The 20,564-nt window shown below is 32.5% G+C and overlaps 6 protein-coding genes across 26 annotated transcripts in view; 3 read left to right on the top strand and 3 right to left on the bottom strand.

Annotated features, from left to right (window-relative positions):
* The window catches only part of da (transcription factor daughterless), a 38,352-nt gene extending 34,724 nt beyond the window's left edge, over positions 1-3,628 (top strand). For 11 of the 21 annotated variants that reach the window (XM_088199383.1, XM_088199382.1, XM_088199377.1 and 8 more), the window contains 3 exons: positions 2,497-2,642; positions 2,715-2,878; positions 3,282-3,628. In XM_088199383.1, the coding sequence (XP_088055509.1) occupies positions 2,497-2,642; positions 2,715-2,878; positions 3,282-3,344 (373 nt within the window). In that variant the 3' untranslated portion in view covers positions 3,345-3,628. Of the gene's footprint in view, positions 1-2,278; positions 2,378-2,496; positions 2,643-2,714; positions 2,879-3,281 lie in introns of all 21 variants that reach the window. The other 10 variants (XM_088199378.1, XM_088199376.1, XM_088199375.1 and 7 more) reach the window with 3 other exon arrangements.
* Positions 3,629-11,430: 7,802 nt separating this feature from the next.
* LOC148228984 (histone H2B.1/H2B.2-like) lies at positions 11,431-11,808 on the bottom strand. Its single transcript, XM_088199262.1, has one exon. It carries the CDS (start codon positions 11,806-11,808, stop codon positions 11,431-11,433), a length of 378 nt encoding a protein of 125 aa, XP_088055388.1.
* Positions 11,809-12,020: 212 nt separating this feature from the next.
* Positions 12,021-12,676, top strand: LOC148228983 (histone H2A-like). The gene has a single exon (XM_088199261.1). The coding sequence runs from the start codon at positions 12,040-12,042 to the stop codon at positions 12,412-12,414; it is 375 nt and encodes a 124-aa protein (XP_088055387.1). The 5' UTR covers positions 12,021-12,039; the 3' UTR covers positions 12,415-12,676.
* Positions 12,677-14,102: 1,426 nt separating this feature from the next.
* Positions 14,103-15,138, bottom strand: LOC148228982 (histone H1-like). The gene has a single exon (XM_088199826.1). It carries the CDS (start codon positions 15,059-15,061, stop codon positions 14,444-14,446), a length of 618 nt encoding a protein of 205 aa, XP_088055952.1. The 5' UTR covers positions 15,062-15,138; the 3' UTR covers positions 14,103-14,443.
* A 3,315-nt stretch (positions 15,139-18,453) lies between these two features.
* Positions 18,454-19,412, bottom strand: LOC148228981 (histone H2A-like). Its single transcript, XM_088199444.1, has one exon. The coding sequence runs from the start codon at positions 19,384-19,386 to the stop codon at positions 19,012-19,014; it is 375 nt and encodes a 124-aa protein (XP_088055570.1). The 5' UTR covers positions 19,387-19,412; the 3' UTR covers positions 18,454-19,011.
* A 194-nt stretch (positions 19,413-19,606) lies between these two features.
* LOC148228980 (histone H2B-like) lies at positions 19,607-20,114 on the top strand. The gene has a single exon (XM_088199603.1). It carries the CDS (start codon positions 19,620-19,622, stop codon positions 19,995-19,997), a length of 378 nt encoding a protein of 125 aa, XP_088055729.1. The 5' UTR covers positions 19,607-19,619; the 3' UTR covers positions 19,998-20,114.
* Positions 20,115-20,564: the final 450 nt, after the last annotated feature.

Raw genomic sequence — 20,564 nt, 5'->3', positions numbered from 1 at the left:
CGTATTTGTTGTTTCATGATTCAAAGACTTTATCAGTTCAATAATTCGATCGTAGTAAATTTATTTTTACACTCTATTTGTGTTAACACAGTCAGTTCGAGAGCTATCCGTTTCATCATTATTCATAATTTAGAAAGAGATGGCAAGTGTAGGTTTATGGCTCCTATTAGCTCTAAAGCACGCGATACGGATATACATTCAATATAATTATCATTACTCTGGTTTATTTTTTAAACACAATTATAAATGTAAACCCAAACTTGCCATCTCTTTCTAAATTATGAATAATGATGAAATGGATAGCTCTCGAACTGACTGTGTTAACGCAAATAGAGTATAGTTATTTAATTTATATGCAAATCCGCACAAAACAACGCCGATATGGATTCGATCTTTATGTATATCAAATTCTTTCCAAACATCACAATAAATTCGATAAAATTATGTATTTAAAATGTTCCATCAATTTTGCTGAAGTAATTCAATCGCAGTTTAATTCTGGTGATTTGAAAATGCTGAAATGACGTCTCTGATCAAAAAGTATGTAATAATAAATAAAGCATTTTCCTTTTAACATCCTCACTGATCAGTAATTCGTACAGCATTATGTTGTGCATATTTTATAAAATTCGAAAAGCTTGACGAATAATGATAAATTATAATAATTAGTTTTAAATTTAGTAAGATTTTGCACTCATTTTTAAATAAATTAATATCGGTAAAAACCGAGAAAAAAAATACAAATACATTTGAATACTTGATCCATTTTTTATTCAATGTTCGAATAGTTAAAAACTGCAAATAATTGAGAACTCTACCTATAACCTATTAAAAATGTATCTGATTCTTTTTTTTAAGGATGACTTCGGATCCGACAATTATTATCAAAAGTCGATATTTACGTTTTTGGCAACTACAGAGCTACTTTTAATTTAATTGATATTTTAACATTTTTTAATAGTGATAAATGTATGAATTAATTACACTTCCACTAAAATAAAATTTACAAATTTAATTCTAGTATAGTAAAGTGGATCTGCAAATGAGTTTTACATTCTCCGTTCCAAGAATGAGAAATGTAAAGCTTATTTGCCAATTTTACTGTAATTTACAATTCACAAAACATAATTTCCAGCTTGGTATTTGAAAAAGGTACTCCATATATGATGGAGTACTTTTATGTTGAAAGTTTTGTATTTAGATTAAAAAAATATGACTGTTGGAATAAAATATCACTGTTTCAATTGCTAATTATGGAACTCGATTGAAATTCTTTGAAGCCTTTGTATAATATGTGTTTAGAATAGCGACTAAAGTGAGAATCGCAAAAAAAAGTTTCATGGAGGAAAATATTAATCATTACACAAAATCTAATATTACTCATATGTTCTCAAAAGTCAGTGCACCAAAACAAATACATGCAGAATTCTCGTGATCGTTGAAAACTGAACTAAATTAAAATTGTTTTAATTTTAGAAATAAATTAATAATTTTGAGAACAACAAATCAATCCGTCATGTGTTTTTCCGCTCCTCAAGGCGATGGACTAATCACATGGCAGAAATTTATTAGCACCTGATGATCACGGAATTAGTGACGTTTTTCTGTGCTGATTGTTGAAAAATACTAATATTCAAATACTCGAGCTAGGCTAACATTATTATTTATCTAGACTGCAAAAGGTTATGGTTAATTAATCATTCGATGAATATAATGACATTGAGCTTTTTCTCGCCTTTCTACCTTTTTTTAAATTATTTTACACATCATATATTATTTATTTAAACGTTTTAACACTCGTTACCATCACATCATCACCACACACATAACACTGTCATTTATTTATATTTGGTACTCGAACTATGTCGTTGCAATTCCCTAAAAGCCTGCCGCCTCTCTTTCTCTCTCATTGTCACTCGCTCGTCAAGCTAAAGGTGAGTTATGTATTTTTACAACGCAAACGCCACGTATCGATTCATTATCGATTAAATCTCATGTTTTAAAAAGACACAGTAGAATTTTTTTAAACACATTTACGCACTACACTTTCGTGTGCTTTATACTATTATATGTTTAGGGATCATATTTATCACTAATCAATTTGTACACATTATAAATGTTGTGTCTATATGGTTAAACCGTTAATAATATTTCACTTCTATTTCGCTCTTATTTAATAGTTTTATATTGAAACTATTTTATTGCACTAACATAAATTATTTTTGAGAATATTTTATGATATATAGTTCATAAGTGGTGTTTTCAAACGTTTGCACAGTTGTTCGAGTGCGGATGAGGGTGAAGATTGCGATCTAGATCCTCAGGCCAAAGCGGCGAGAGAGAAAGAGAGGCGGCAGGCAAATAATGCGAGGGAGAGGTAAGCCCGGGATTGTAAAAAAAATGACATTTTAAGATAACATAACACAAACACATTTCACCCATTGCATATGAAATTTTTAATCAATCGGCCACTAAATAAAACCGTCGATCTTGTAGGATACGTATCAGAGACATTAACGAAGCTCTGAAAGAATTAGGCAGAATGTGCATGACGCATTTGAAAAGCGACAAACCTCAGACGAAGCTAGGCATACTCAATATGGCCGTCGAAGTTATCATGACTTTAGAGCAGCAAGTTAGAGGTGCGTATCTAAACAGATTTAACTATCGTTCAAGTGTTCGTTTTAACAAAAGTATGTTTATTTTATTCACAGAAAGAAATCTTAATCCCAAAGCCGCTTGTCTGAAGCGGCGGGAGGAAGAAAAAGCCGAAGACGGACCCAATAAACTCGGAGCGCCGTTACAGCAGCTCCCCTTGCCTCATCCTCACCCCCACTCGCATCCCTTGCCGTACACGACGATGCCCGTAAGTACTTATGTACGTGAATCTGAAGCAGAAAATTGTATAAGTGGGTTCAAGCGAAAATTCTGTCTGCGTGTGATACAAAACATTTTTAAACTCTGCTACTAATTTATTCATTGTTACAGAATTAAACATATAAATGTTTTTATTAAGTTTAAATTCAATAATAAAATATTTATTATGTCACTCGTTGCTAACTTCATACGTTACACTTGAATCTGCGCGAAATATATTTCATATATAAATAAGAAAATTATCTTCGTTAAATTTTATTAATTCATTAAACTTCTGATTAAAATTATCAATCCTCTCACAGAATTCTCGTTTAAATCCGACCCACGTTGGACTTTTCGGGGATCTGATGTGATCGATATATACTTTTGTTTATTTATACTTAATCTATGTGTATTTTTTGCAGGGTTCCGTACCAGCCGGTATGTCCCACGCGCCACCAGGTCCGCCGCCGCCGCCATCGCAATAACGAACACCTCCCCTTCACAACGCACACCATGTCTCGCACCATACGTCCGACGGTTACTATTGTTGTCTCTAACAAAAGCCGCCGTCGCCACCGCCGCCGAGGACTACTACGAATTTGTGAACATTAAACGCTTCTATTTTGAAAGTGAACATCGAGTTTTTAAGTTCAACGCTATGAATTTTTTTTTTGAACGTCAGAGTATTATTTGTATTACTAGATCGTGTTAGCCTTATGAGATACGCCTCAAGATGTATATACAAAATGATATAAATACGTCGATCGTATCAATGATGATTTCTTATTGAGCATTTTTCACCCACATATATTTTTTGAATGAAAATCTAGTTTTGCTGAACCAGATGTGACTTTATACACAATAAATAATGTTGATAGTGTGATATATAATTGTGTGATAATAATAAATAAATTACAGTTATTTATATTGTATAAAATATATATTCACATAAATAAAGATTCGACTCTCAACACGGACGCCGTCGGACATTTTGTGGACTTAGTGCAAAAGTGTATAATAATTTAAAAAAACGTTTAGACTGCAATTTTACTTTTTTTATATAGTGGACCCATCCGTATGATTGTTCCATTGGGTTATTGATGAAACGGACATGTGATGAACTATCGAGAGTGGTGTGACTGTTATTTTGTATCAAAACTCCTTTTACATCATATATATATATACATTTCTAAATAATATATATATATATTATTATACATTTCATTATTATATATTTATATATATATATAATAATATCAACATAGAAAGCGAATATTATAATAATATTCCAAATTTAATCGTGGCAACTTTTTATGCGTACTGTTTCTTTTTTTAATTATCATTACTCATATTTTTGTTGTGTTTTATTATTATGTATTAGATGTACATTATTATGTGTAAAAATATATTTGCATTGAACTTTTTTCGCTGTATTTATATTTTATGTATATATAAAATATATTTTGCTTTCGTTTGACCTATGTCGCAATTATATAGCTTAGAAATCAGTTAACACCGATCGACTCGTATCGCATTCCTGAAGTCGAACTTTCCTCCGAATGTGTTATTTAAATCTAGAAGTTGTCTCGCAAGTTTCATTTTTTTTAATAGTGAAATTTATTGAAATATTATTTTTTCAAAATTGCAGATACAATCATAACACTGGTCTTTAAATTTCGACTAAAAATATGCATAACTTACGAGACAACTCAATAAGTAACACGCTTCGAACGAAGGTTCGTTCAATATGTCTAATTCTCGTAATTCCAAAGGGTGCTAAGTACTTTTGTTGTAACGATCCTAATCGAAGAAGTGAAAACAAAATATAAAACGTGTCAGTATTGTTGTAGAATAGTTGCCAAATGTCTACTTAATTTAAAACAAATTATAAAATTATACAAATTTGTTGCCATCTTATGTGATAAATGTTGGCGGCCATATATATTTTTATTAATGAATTGAAATAATTATGAATTTATATACTATATATATATATATATGTATATATATCGACAGCTAAATAACGCTATTTTGCCGGCAAACTGCATTTATTTTGATTTTTTAACGTTAGAGTCGTAACGTATTCCATTCCAATGCACGAAAACGTAAATCATTTGACGAGTTAATTTAAAAGTATGTATACGTTGTTCTTACATAGAATCGTACGACTTTTTATTTCCATTTCGCGCCCCAGATTGATTTTCGACTAATTTTTGTATATAAAGTGTGGTGCGTTTATTTTACGTTTCTAGTTTATTGTTTTTATTCTTAAAATTATTGATTATTTTTTTTTATATATATATAGCTTAAGTATTAATTATATATATGAATGGTTTTATTTTATTATTTTAAAATGAATGTACAAATTATATATTTTTTTTTTTTAATTTTAAGTTTCTCAATATGCAACTCGTTGAGATTGGTTTTAATTATTTTTCGTACGTTTTAAATCCAGTGATTTGCGCTACTTATATCTATAGGAATTGTTTTTATCGATGTTACGTCATTTTTATAATCGAAGTGCTCTGATTTCTTGATTGTGTTCATTGCCGAAAAGATTCGAAATTGTTATCGACGATAATGTTTGTTACTCGATTATGCACACGTCGCGATTTGAGACGCCAGTGTTTTGTGTCATATGATAATGACTGATCACACATATAAAAAATGAAAAATATTTTTATATTCAATAGGAACGAAGATGTAGTATTTATATTATATAAATATAATTTTAAATTGTGCCAATGATTCGATGATGAAAATGCAATCATCCGGAGGTTAGTTAAAATAAAAACAAACGGAAATGTATAAATATATAGCGTTTTAGAACGTACGTCTCTAATCGATCGAGGTCTAAATCGTATATATAAATTTTCTACTGATAGATCGTTCAGAGGAATATTATGTAAAAAATATTTTTAACTTTGGATGTAAAATATGTTAGCAGAGACGCATTAGAAGGGTGCGTGCGGGGCTAAAAGTGCGCTCGTTATACATGACGTGGATTGTTGTGTGATTGAATGTGTCGATACGTCTTAAGTTTACTTAATTATATGATAGTTTATTATAATTCAATAATTATTAAAATGGAATAATCATATTGTATGATGATAATATTAATTAATTATTAAGAATAATTATAAAATTATAATAACTTTTATGCAGAAATTAAATAATAAACGTGCCATTCATTTTTGCATATCCTCTGTGTTTTTTTTTACTATTATCTGTAATCGTTTATTGTGGGAAGAAAGTTGCAGTGCAAAGATAGAACTGTAATTGCCTTAAATAAATATATATATATCGATTTAGCAATTTTTTCATATATATTTTCTACAGTCTGATGTCAAAAAATACTGCTTGTTAATTTTAGTCGAATGTTGTAACAAATATTTGCAATTACCATGGTTTTACAGACCGCATTATTTATCAAAAGAAATTGTAGAGATGAATCTTGCATTACAAATTAAAAAAGTAAGATTAAATTATAATTCATTTGCAGGCTGACGTCAAAAAATACTTAATGAGCAGCAAAGCGTAGATTTCGCACCGAAGATATCACCATTTCATCGGCGTTTCGTTGAGTCAATATTGTGTATTTAAAAAAGTTTCGACTGTTTCCTGATGTCTAACAATATGCTATTTTATTTTTTTGTAGATCGCTATTTTCGCTGAAAAGTTGAAAGTTCAAAGACCAAACGATGATCTTCGAAATTCTAATGTTGCATATATTGCCTCCAAGAATCAAAAAATTCATTTAAATGCAAATGCTAAGGTATATTTTAAAAATAATATTTTTGTGCGGAATAAAGTTCTAAATATAAATTATTTGAAATTGGCCGTACTCTCGAGATTCACCAGATCGGAGGGTCAAAGCGAAGTGATAGTTTTCATTACGGTCGTATTCCGGCTTATATACTCTTCAGAATTAAGGGAAAGTACGTCTCTTTCAGTCTGGCCAATCTTGGTGATTCGGGGTGGAACTAGACTCGTTGTTTTTGTCTAATATCTATAGTGGTGAATCGAAATCAAGGCTATGTTGTCCTTCTATGAAATTTATTTTTTGTAAATCTTTTGTTGTAACAGGTAATGCGTTACAACATCTATTCCGCTAATATCTCATCAGTGTTTTTATTACTAAACATAGTTTGATTTGCATATTTTTTTTAGTTTGTTGATTGTTGCTGTTACTTTTCAATTTATTGACTATTTACGGTTTCACTTGCTTTCATAAAAATTGACTGGAAATTACAAAAAGTATGGACACTCATTTCTTAATGATGATCCAGATAATAATCGTGCTTTGCTATTTCAACGAGAAATTAGACAATGCATAGTCATATATATCAAAAACTAAATAATGATAGACAAACACATTTTACTTGAGTTCTTAATGCGGCCTACAGAACATTACATTTTAATGCCTTCCAGTGAGATAGAATAAGAGTGATGATCAATGATTTTTATCTGCGTATGTTGTATAAATTTCATTAAATATTTCAATGGATGCATTTCTTTCATTTTTCAAAAAGAATCTACCTCCAAATTTTCCTTTCTTTTTTTTATGTGACTTAATCAAACAGTACATTACGTTAAAAACATCTAGCGACGGCTATATTATCAATTTTTTCTTCTATATATGTTTGTGAATAATTATTCTCTGAAATGAATTTTATAAAATGTAATTGAAGAAATATATTGACCGATGAATCCAGTTGGGCGTGCATATTAAGGATCGAAATCTCCGCTTCGTATCGATTGAGTAACGATAATGAACGATAATTTTCGATAACGACAACGATAATTTTTTATTATCGATTATCGTTCGATATCGTTAATGAACGATAATGAATTTTTCGATTATCGATCTCTAACGATAATGATATATCGTTTGCTTAAGCGATATTTGGCGGGAAAGTACAAAATAAAATAATGTTAACCAATGGCGGGCGAAATTATGCGCCCTTTGACTTCACGTTTATGTCCGAACTAGTCCTGATATTAGAAAAAGTTAAAGATGTGAGTGAGAGACTTTCTGCTGATGATTCACTGACCGCTCAAAAAATATTCCCATTTCTCTTATCTTGGAAAAGTGCTCGCTGCCGATCTAACACAACAACTCACGAAAGAATTCATTCACTGAATTTCAGAGATAAATGGAACGACTTTTGCCGAAATCTAATACTGAAGAGCACCATGTACGTATGGCCAATCAACTTTACCCGTATTATAAGGGATTACCTCTTACTCAGTTCAACAAGGAAGATTTCCATCGTCTCAAAAGGTTGAACAGGAAACTCCAATAAGGCAGCATATCGGACTGGCATCAACTCTTGCCCTCGACGACATGGATTTCATGGATCAGTTGGTGGCTGAAAAAGTTTAGCATGCAACTCTAAATCGGAAAAAATCGGCAGTGGAAAAGTAGTGGGACTCCTTCAAAATTTATCCCAGACCTTCATCTTATAAAATTTATGTATTGACCTGGTGGAAAGGCTACAACGGGATCTTCCCGTTGTTGGCGGCTGAAGCCAGAAAATGGCCAGAAAAGTGAATGGGTTTTTCTGCTAGAGGAAACCTCGTAACACCTTAGAGCAGGGTTTCCCAAACTTTTTCAGCGACGGAACACTTGGCAAATCCGAAAACTTTGGCGGAACACTTAGCTTATTTTTTAGGTTGGATAATTCATAATAGTAATATCATTTATTTCATAAACATAAAAATTCAAATAAATAAAACTCCTAATGACTCTCATGATTTTGGGTTCTTAAATTACAATTTTTTTTATATCAGGCATACTAATGAGCAGTTGTATTCTCAGTTTTTGGATTATTTTCTTCTTCGATGATAGATGTATCAGTAGAAGTATTTCGCCTTTCTTTTGTCAAATTTCCTGTTTTCAACCAAAGATCCATGGGTAGTTTTTGAATAATATGTAAATTCTGTAATATTTTTTTTTTGTCAAAATGGAAAAAAATCTGTATTGTAAGCAACCAGACTAAATTAATGTACAAGAAAATCGATGCATTTTCATGCACCTTTTTTTTTAAATCATTTATATTTCCAAAAGTATACACCCAATCCTGTTTTAACGCAATAAATTACAATAGTTTCAAGCTTTTTTATCAGATTTATGAACAATTTTTACGTATTAGCAAGACTAACAATTTTTTTAATTTACTCCAAATTTTTGTGAAATATCTATTTAGACTCCGCGGAACACCTATTTTGGATCCACGGAACACCAGTGTTCCGCGGAACATAGTTTGGGAAACCATGCCTTAGAGTATAAGGTTTGACCCGTCAAATGTTGAAAAGATCCTCTGCATAGAATTGAATTACAGTAGAGTCCGTATCACTAAATACAACATTGGAATTTCTATTGTTAAAGAATTACCTATCGGAGAGAGGGATGATGAGAGTGGACCATCATTTTTAACTCAAAAAAGTCGTGCTGGTTCTGCATCCAGTGCAGCAAGTAAAAACTCCCGCAAAATTGTGAATGTGACTCCAATAAAAGCTCAAGATAATTACCGAAAACTTACAAAGAATTGTGTATGCTTCAGATTCAGACTCAAAAGATGATGTTGTCAGCATTGGTCCTTCAGAGACTATCAGTGCAAGCTACACAGAATCAGAGGCAGATACAGAAACTGATTAAAGACTTATATTGCTTTGAATGAATCAATGCATCTTAAAAAGTGATTAAAATAAGGTGAATTTTTTGCAATTTTAATATTTGTGATTTTTTGGCTTTAAAGATTAAGTAGTATTTTTATTATTTAATGTTCTGGCAATTTTAACTAATAACTGGTAATTTCAGATAATTTTGTAATAATAATAATTTAATAAAATTTTGTTAACAAATATTTTTTTTTTATTACATACGAAAGTTACAAAATTTATATAAAACAAGCGAGACAACGAATATTCTTACGCGCATGTATTGCTTCTCTCTCGCATACATCTGTATACGTAAACAATACATTCACAAGAGTATTGCAGTACGAATTTTTGACGTATCAGTTAACAGCAAACTGACTTTGGATTCGGTACTCTCACAATTTTTCAGTGACTTTTTGAAAATTGAAAATGAACTCCCAATCTTCTTCTTCTACGTCATAAGAAAGTGATAGTCTTGTTGTAACGAAGCCAAAGAAAACTCACCAAAGTTTTTAATTACATTTTTTAAATAATATATCATACGAGTAAAATTGTTATCGACTCCTGCATACACTCGTCGAATAATAACCCCGATAATAACCCTTACTGCAGCGCAGGTAGAAACAAAAACACACAATCGTATTTTCGTGCGACATATATGATTTATTCTTGTGACTCGGCTCTAGCACGCGTGAATGTATGTGTGTAAAAATTGGAAGGCATGGCGCTCACTGATTTAAAGCATTTGGTATCGAATGTACTCGTACAGCAGCAAAAATCTTATTATAAAATAACTGATATGGTTTATTATTAGTTAAGAATTCATTTCATTTTATTTGTAGTGTAATTTTTAAGCTTTTTAAATAAAATTCTGAAATTTTTTTTTTTTAATTTTTCCTATTAAAAACTGCTTGGCACGTCAATCGTTAATTCAAACATCGTTACCTGATTATTTTAATGTAGCAGAAAAGATTAAGGCATTTAAAAAAACATATGTTCTGGAAGAGAAAAATGGAAGAAGTGTTTTCTATGTTTTCTTTATTTGCAACCACGATTAATTCAAACAAGGATAATTCTAATCTTATTCAGATAATTATAAAGCACTTAAACATGCTTTTTAATAATTTTAATAAATATTTTCCTTCTAAAAATGATCCACGTATAGGATATTTGTAGGTGGTAGATCCGTTTATTCACTTCGATTGTTCTGAAAATAGTCACTCGCGTTATATCAGAAAAATTCATTGATTGAATTATAGTGCAATGTCAATAAAAACTAAACATAGAAATCTAATTCAATTAGAGGCACCTCTTCGAATTTCAGCATCTACAATTATGCCTAGGATTGACGAAATACATATTAATGATACAAGAATGCATCTGATATGTGAAGAGAATATTGATTGATTCTGTACAACGGCAGCTATAAATATTGTTTGCTACAAAACCATTATGGTTGATGTCGCCTTTTGTCCGTTAGCATTGGATAATTTTAATATATAAATTTTCTTATCGTAAAAATACGTGAATCGACTTAACTGTCCTGGATGAGTCAAAGTATTAACAGAAAAGTGCCAACCATTGTCAACTTTCGCGAATTGTAAACTTCAAAGCATCATAGAATTTTATAATCCTCTATTTATAAATCATCTAATTGTACACGCAGAATTTGCTCTTTTCATATTTGCGGATGCCGAAACGAAATGTGTCATAAAACTTAAATTGTGAAAAAATACGCTCTCATTATAAATTTTATTTTGTGAAAAGCTTAATCGGAACATCTTTTATTTCACTTTTACTCTTAAAAAGTGTCAAGGGTTTAATTTAAATAGAATCGTATTATTAACCGAAATGAAAATTTGGCGGCCCTTAAAAGGGCCTTGTTTATATTGAAGATGCAGTCAAGATTTACTTGGAGCTGGTGTACTTAGTAACGGCCTTAGTGCCTTCACTGACGGCGTGCTTAGCCAACTCTCCGGGGAGCAAGAGCCTAACGGCAGTCTGGATCTCCCTGCTGGTGATGGTGGAACGCTTGTTGTAGTGAGCCAAGCGAGAAGATTCGGTTGCGATGCGTTCGAATAGATCGTTGACGAAGCTGTTCATGATGCTCATCGCTTTCGAGGAAATGCCAGTGTCGGGGTGGACTTGCTTCAACACTTTGTAGATGTAGATGGCATAACTTTCCTTCCTCTTCTTCCTTTTGTTCTTCTTTTTGTCGGTTTTAGTGATGTTCTTCTGGGCCTTGCCAGACTTCTTCGCTGCTTTTCCGCTGATTTTGGGCGCCATGACGACGATACTCTGACGCTGGGGTCTGAATGCCCGTCAAAATGCCGTTCTCAATTTTTATAGCCCAGTTTCGACAGTTGCGTGCAAACAGGGGGAACTGCAGCTGCTATGTTCCTTCGAGGGGAATCAATTGAGCGCCCCCTTTGATGCTATAAATACACATACACAACGAGCAGATGGTACAGTTGCTGCTCAGTGTGCAGTCGCTATCGTCTACTTCATATTTTCAATATGTCTGGTCGCGGAAAAGGAGGCAAGGTTAAGGGAAAGGCAAAGTCCCGCTCTAGTCGCGCCGGACTCCAGTTTCCCGTGGGTCGTATTCATCGTCTTTTAAGAAAAGGCAATTATGCCGAGAGGGTTGGCGCTGGAGCTCCAGTATATTTGGCTGCAGTCATGGAATATCTGGCGGCCGAAGTCCTCGAGTTGGCCGGTAACGCCGCTCGCGACAACAAGAAGACCAGAATCATCCCCAGACATCTTCAACTGGCTATCCGTAATGACGAAGAATTGAACAAACTTCTCTCCGGAGTCACCATCGCTCAAGGAGGCGTCTTGCCTAACATCCAAGCTGTTCTTTTACCTAAGAAAACTGAAAAGAAAACTTAATTTACCATCCACGTAATTAATAAAAGGCCCTTTTAAGGGCCAACAAAAAAATTAACCGGTTAAATTAATTCAATGCTTACAAACATTAAGCATAGGATATGCGATTAACTAAGAAAAAGCAATCGGTGAAATAAATATTGTAGATTTGTAGAATATTATCAATTAACAATACTAAGCAATCAATAACATAATATTCACTTTAAATAAATAAATAAGTATCACAATAGTTTATATATATCCTAGTTCCTATACGATCAATTCCAAATTTATAACACTTGACGGTCAAGTTATGCGGCGATATTTGCACGACACCCAACCGTTCAATTTCGAACAATCGTAACGTTAACCTGTGACTAAATGCAATCTTTTATTATTTATGTATTATTATTTTATATTGTATATTTAGTATAATAAAAAATATCAGTGATTCAAAACATTTTATTGCGTTAATTTTATATATTTACCACTTTTTGTATTTTTAGCACACGGTGCGCAATGTGTTAAAATAATGAAAAACGCACACTTACTGTATACTTCGCATCCAATAAAGATACACACTCAAACCACAATGTGCTTGGATAGTTGAACAAATTAATTAAAGTCCTAATTTTCGCAAATAATCTCCGCCGCACGGAATAATGCCCGGTATTCAATGTGTTGGCAATTGAAAACATGTTGAGAACACCTTATTTACTTTGAACAGATCGGGATCATTTCAGGTCTAAATATTATAAAACACCACATTAGGGATTGATGAATCTGTGTTTAAATGCCCACGATATCTCAACTACCGATTTATTAAAAACTTAAAATGTACATACATATATAACAGAAAATAATAATAAATAAAAAAACATTATATTTTATATTATAAAATTTTGAATTTGATTTACTGTAATTTATTTCTTGGAAAATCGTATCAATAAATGAAGGAGTATGAAATAAATAAGCATCACAAAAATATATTATAAACCAAACAAAATATAATAATGCAAAAAAGTTGTAAAAAAAAATGAACGCAATTAAGCGTTGAGAATCACTGATTATTTTGTTATAATGCTTCGGGTTGATAATATGTACTTAGATATTAGGTTTGGCTTAACATTTCGTTTTTTTTATGCGGTTACCTTTGAATAAATTGGGTTTTTTGTAATTTTGTAGAGAAGAATTTCAAGAAACATATCTCTAAAAAAATTACCATCTTTACCTGAATCAAAATGACAAGGTGGGGTTTTTCAGTGAAATTTTTATAACAGCGTGCGCTTAGCCTAACGGAAACGTTAGAAACGTTACATTTGTTCGAAATTGGACTGTTGAGTGTCTTGCGAATATCGCAGCGTAAGTCGACCGTTAAGTGTTAAAAATTAATTAAATACATTTATATATTATTAATACGTGATTCGCAATTTGATGTTGATTGATTTTACTATTTCTAATAAATTTACTATTTCTAACATATTATTTATTAGAAATAGTGAAATCAATCAACACCAAATTGCGAATCACGTATTAATAATATATAAATGTATTTAATTAATTTTTAACACTTAACACGGTCGATTTTCATTGTATATATGTAAACATACATCTTGAAACAAATTTTTTTACCCGAGTTTAGAGCCTCTGGAATTTAGAATTTCTACTTTTTTGAACATTTTTAGTTAATATGATATTAGTAACATCTACAGGTAAATCCCTAAATAAATACGTTACAGTAAATACGCAGTTCACGTGGGTTTTTTTCGTATGAAGTTAAAATGATGAAACGCACAAATTTGTGCACACACAACGCAATGTGTTAAATTAATTTAATTTATATTCAAATTTATTTTTCAATCACTCAATTTAAATATTAGTTTAGTAATATGATTTCAAATTCAAATTAAAAAATACACTAACAAAAGAATTGTTAAATTAATCGCCTTAGTAATACATCAAAATAAGAAAGCATAGAATATAAAATAACCGATACAAAAATTGGTGGCCCTGAAAAGGGCCTTTGTCGAAGTCTGGACGTAAATATGATAATTTACTTCTTAGCGGCGGCTTTCTTGCCTGCAGGTCTGCCTCTGGGTGCGCCAGTGGAGGCCTTTTTGGGTTTGGGCGTTTTCGGCTTCTTAGTGGGCGGCTTGGTAGTCTTCTTTGCCTTGGTAGGAGTCTTTTTAGGCTTAGCGGCGGCAGCTTTCTTCGGGGTAGCTGCTGCTTTGGGCTTCTTGGGGGCGGCCTTTTTAGGAGCGGCAGCTTTCTTAGCTACAACCGTCTTCTTCTCAACGCGTCCGGCTTTGACTCCAGCCTTCTTCGCCTTCGGGGCCTTTTCCTTCTTGGCAGCGGCCGGCTTGTTCTTGGACTCTAGTTTGAAAGAGCCTTTGGTGCGGACTAAAGATCCATTTTCGACGGCTTGCTTCAGGTACTTCCTGACGAATATAGCTACTCGGTCAGAGTCAACCTTGTAGTTGGCGGCGATGTACTTCTTGATGGCTTGCAGGGATGAACCTTTTTTCTCCTTTAAGTCAGCGATGGCCTTGTTGACCATCTCCGAAGTCGGAGGGTGCGTCGGTTTCTTGACGGCTTTCTTGGCTCCTGCTGCAGCCTTGGTCTTCTTGGCGGGAGTCGCCGGAGCTGGTGTCTCTACTGCGGTATCTGCCATTGCGTAGTCGTAGTGAAACGAATGAATCAGAGCTCCGATCCACTCTGGGGTATGAATTCGAACGTAGCGCACCGAAATCATTATATCGCCTGATAATTTTTACCTTCATTCCGCTCGCTTTTCTGCTTCAATGTCATCTCTTTAATTCCAATTTTGCCATAATTGAACAAATAAAACTACTACTTTCGAATCAAATGCATTTAAAAGACCATCATCTATCTTTTTAAATTTAAAATGCACACAATAAGCTTGCAGTTTAGCATCAAACTCCTATTTCATATCAGAGTACCTCAACTCCTTTACGTAATACGAGTTTCAAAAAGGTTTTTATAATAATCTGGATAATTCCCTGCATATTTTATAAATCATATTGATTCTCAATTAAGCTATTTTAAATTTAAAAAAATAAAATATAATATAGGTACAGTCGTTTAGCGTTGAAAAATATTTAAACCCAACTGTGATAAAACAACTAATTCCTTATACGCATTACATTTTACATATTCCTTACTATAACTAATAATCTATTATTATGCAATGAAAATTAAAAATAATGCTATATTGTAATATAATTTTAATAATATAATCAACATTGTACGCTTGGTGGCTATTTAAATGATGCAGTTTTAATTAATTTATATAACTCCAGTTGGTACGTACTTTGTATGTGAAAAATTAATACGCAGAAACATTTTTAAAATTTATAACTTTTCTCATATACTTAACAATTTCTCTTTTTCTTCTATCTAAATATCTTACCTTAATAATAATTTAATCTAAGAAATAAATTAATAAACGGTAAGAAAAAATAATGGAACTTATTACAGACTAGGTAAATGGATATTATTAATATTAAAGGCATGATTTTATTGCTTTTTATATAGATTTTTGACTTCTGAGAAGAGATCATTTTTTGTGAAATTAGGTTTAGATATGCATTAATCAATTTTCATTTATTATAAGTCGTAGTAATGTTATAAAAAATGTAAATATGATTCCCATTTCATATTTTTATTAACCAATTTTTTTAATTTTACCTAAAAAAGTATTTTATTTAGAACTAATAAAGAAAAACGCGAAAATATTAGTAAAAAGACTTGATAAAAACATAATTGTTATAATGCCTAAGAGCGGCAAGTTTTGAAAATGGCAAAATACTTTTAACACACCAATTTAGTTTACAATATACATTTGATTCTCCCTCTCTTTAATAAAAATATATTGAAAAATACATTTTCAACGGTAATAATATTGAGTGACTGATGGGTCATAAAGTAATAAAATTTTAACGTAAAAATCTTCTTTAAGGCGTTTACCGATGGCGGCAACCTTGGCTCAAATTAAAAAAGGCGAGCGGAAATGGCCCAGGTCATAAAACCACTTAAGGGACAAATCTTAACAAAGAAATGAAAACCATCTGGTGCGGGAACACGATGGTGGCTCATTTCAAAACTTTTTAACTGTCAAAATCGGAGATCCGAGGGTTTAACCCGCCTAGAAAGCAAGCACATTTCCATCGATTCTGTAAACCAGTCATGCTCAACTTTTTTTCCCTCTGGGCCGAATACAGATGTTTGCTATGTTAAGCGGGCCGTAGCATAATATATTTATGTAAAAATAAACTCTCATTATTTATTTTATCTTATATTTATTTCGCACACACGTACATATTGTATATGTTCGTGTGTTCAATTTCGAGTCAGATAACCAGTTTCATCCTCTATTTATTTTCAAAACAAATCCGTTTATTCTTTTAAAGAAAAATCGATTTTTACATTTTTTCCGTTCGATAAAAATAACGAGACTTGAGGACATTGCCTGCAGTAATTTTAGTCTTCATGAACAATATATCAACTAAATTCTTTAACCAGTCTAATCCGCTGTCTTGTTTCAATACAGGGGCTATTCAAAACAATAAAATAATCTTTATTTATAAATTTTTTTTTTATAATAAGCTAGTGTTTTAAAACAAAAGTATTAACTCTTAAAAATATATATTAACACAAACTATACACAAATCTACCTGAATATTGCAACCTTTGCCAGGCGTAATTGTATGTACTTGTGTTTATAAAAAATGAATGTATATATCACATCACATATTTTTTTATTTCATTTTCTACATTAGTTTTAAATTTATATCATAGAGCATTTTTTTATTTCTTTGATTTTTTCCCCCCAAAATTTTTTAAAAAGCCGTAATTTTGGAACAATATGGAGGATCAGCTTAGTCGATATTATATTAAAGTTTCGGTGATCATTATTCGCATGAAAATTGGTCACAAATCGATCGCTCACACGAATGTTGCTCACGCGGCTTAAAGAAAGTTAATTTCAATATTAGGACACAGAGTGAAAAAAATTCAATTTATTGAAATAAAATACTAATAATTATTCATACACTATTTTTTAAATAATTTAATTCAGTTTTACAAAAAATCTTCAGGTTAATTAATAATGTGGCAATTAGGTATTTTTGATTTAAAAATCGAAAGCATATGGATAAGTTTAATTATCTAATTAATTTTATATAGATAATTTTATTAATAATCGACCCAGTCTCCTCAAATTTTTTAATTATTCTTTTCAGTTTCTGAACTTGAAACATTCGCAATTTGCGAATTTCATTAAACTTCAACCATTTTTGAAATAATGTTTAACAATAATATTTTATTTAAAAATAATTCTTGAAATTTACTTATTGCTAATATTCAACACCAATGTTTAGTGAAGCATATTCCGTGGATTATTTGAGTAAAAATATGTCTGAATGGAGATAAAAATGTAAAAAATCGTAAAAAGAATTTCGTGCATGCAATACCTGCTTTCGTTTTCACTTAGCCAGCCATCCCTGCCATAAAAAAGAGCGCAGTCATTTCTCTGTTACAAGTTAGATGGTTGAGAACCTCAGGCCCATCCATAAATTTAATTATTGAATGATGTATTTTTCAATATCTTTGATTATAAACATTTCTGGCAATAAAATGATTCTTAGAGAATAGTATTCATGCATCACAAAGAAACGTTAATTGTGAATAGCCCGCAGATGATTTTATGAATATTTAAACGACCCTTGGCATAAAAAAGGTACATACCCCTGTTTTTAGCCACGTAGCTATTGTTTCAACAAATAAGTCGTATAGTCCGTCCAAGATATGACGCTCATCGTCATAGTATTGGTGAGAGAATATAATAGGGTGACCATGTGAAATTAATTTTTACTTTAATTTGTTGAGGAAAGTGTAAAATATCACTTTCTTACTTATTTTGTTTATTTATATACATATTCACGAGAGCAGTTTTGGTATCACTCTCCAGGTTGAATATCTTGTTCAATATAATATTTTTTAAAATACCAATAGAATATTACAGGAATTGTTTTATTGATTACAAAATACCACAACATGACAATAATTTATAATAAAATATAACACATTATAATTTTTAATTCAATTTTCAACGTATGGTCACCCTACCCCTGATTTAGATTTGTAACGTTCTCCTATCGGTGTGCGTAAACAAATTCGCGGAAAATTAAGTACATATGTATGCATGCATGCGTATACGCACCCTTATTTACAACACGATGATGAGCGCTAACATCTTGGGTGGGCTATACGATTTCAAATAAAGTAAAAAAATATTTTACCGGTATTTCATAATTCAATATAAGTTTATCTTTTGCCCCAAACAGGTACTATTGTAATCTCTATTACATTATAATTAAATTCTTGCGAAATTTCTTTCAATATCTTGTAAATTTAATAACATTAACTGCAGCCCGATTTCTAACCTAAAAAAATGCTGAATAACCAGTGAAGATTGTAGTTTAATTTGGATTTATCACTTGTTACACTAATTAAAAAAATATATAGCAGGGTCTAAATAACCGATTTAATAAATTGGTGGCCCTTAAAAGGGCCTTTTGTCAATGAATAGCAGGCGATTAATTAAGCCTTCTTTTCGGTCTTCTTCGGTAAGAGAACGGCTTGAATGTTAGGTAAAACACCTCCTTGAGCGATGGTGACTCCGGAGAGAAGTTTGTTTAATTCCTCGTCATTACGGATGGCTAGTTGAAGATGTCTGGGGATGATTCTGGTCTTCTTGTTGTCGCGAGCGGCGTTTCCGGCCAACTCGAGAACTTCAGCGGCCAGATATTCCATGACGGCTGCCAAATAGACGGGAGCTCCAGCGCCGACTCTCTCGGCATAGTTTCCCTTCCTCAAGAGACGATGAATACGTCCCACGGGGAACTGAAGTCCAGCTCTGCTAGAACGGGACTTCGCCTTTCCCTTGACCTTGCCTCCTTTACCGCGACCCGACATGTAGATAGATGAAGTATACGAGCACAACCGCAGAAGAGCGATTGAGCGAGTATAAATTTTTGCGGTGGACGGGCTGTATATTTATATCAGTCGCGGTACACGCCGCGATCCCCCACCACTCCACCGATGCCGCGTCCCCCTACTTGCGCTGCGTTTATCCGATAGTAAACTCTACCGGTCTTTTCAAATTTTTGCGCATCCACTCCGACTAAGCTTCGCGGCAAAGTCTGATCATGGCACCGAAAATCAGCGGGAAGGCAGCGAAGAAGTCCGGCAAGGCCCAGAAGAACATCACCAAAACCGACAAGAAGAAGAACAAAAGGAAGAAGAGGAAGGAAAGTTATGCCATCTACATCTACAAAGTACTGAAGCAGGTTCACCCCGACACTGGCATTTCTTCGAAAGCGATGAGCATCATGAACAGCTTCGTCAACGATCTGTTCGAACGCATCGCGGCCGAATCTTCTCGCCTGGCTCACTACAACAAGCGTTCCACCATCACCAGCAGGGAGATCCAGACTGCCGTCAGGCTCTTGCTTCCTGGAGAATTGGCTAAGCACGCCGTCAGTGAAGGCACCAAAGCTGTCACTAAATACACCAGCTCCAAGTAATTTGACTGCCAACCTCCTCTTTGACAAAACGGCCCTTTTAAGGGCCACCAATTTTTTCAATCGGTTTATGAAACGATTCAAATGCATTTTTATTACGTCTACAAAAATATTGTTTGACTTAGTAGAGATAAAGAAAGAATCGAATGTAAAAGCCCTTTCCAGGAACACCAATTTATCTTATCGAGTTAAATAAATTGCAATGCTTGTCTAATATTTTTATATATTAATTCATGAAGCAATGCATTCAATAATAATAATAGCTTTTATCACTAATGGCTATGTAAATTGAAACAAGGTTTTCTTTATTGGTCCATGATTTACAACAATATTCTCACGCAACGACGATGGATTTTGTTTTATTATTTCAACATTAGATTTCTTAATTGTGAGTTAGTTCATTCAATGCAACCCTTTTTTAGCACTCGACTGACGAGTTGTTTTTAATAAAAATAATTAAATTTATTACTGTCACTTAAATTGGTACATATGTTGCAATTACTTTACCAGTGGTTTTCAATCTGTGGGACGCATAAGATCAACATTAAAATTGGCTCTCATCTTTGTACA

Source organism: Plectrocnemia conspersa, unplaced genomic scaffold (assembly GCF_051122295.1).
Source record: "Plectrocnemia conspersa isolate PC_06_02 unplaced genomic scaffold, ASM5112229v1 ptg000012l, whole genome shotgun sequence".
NCBI classification, from domain to species: domain Eukaryota; kingdom Metazoa; phylum Arthropoda; class Insecta; order Trichoptera; family Polycentropodidae; genus Plectrocnemia; species Plectrocnemia conspersa.
Note: the sequence above shows the minus strand (reverse complement) of the source record. Positions and strands in the feature narration are given on the sequence as shown.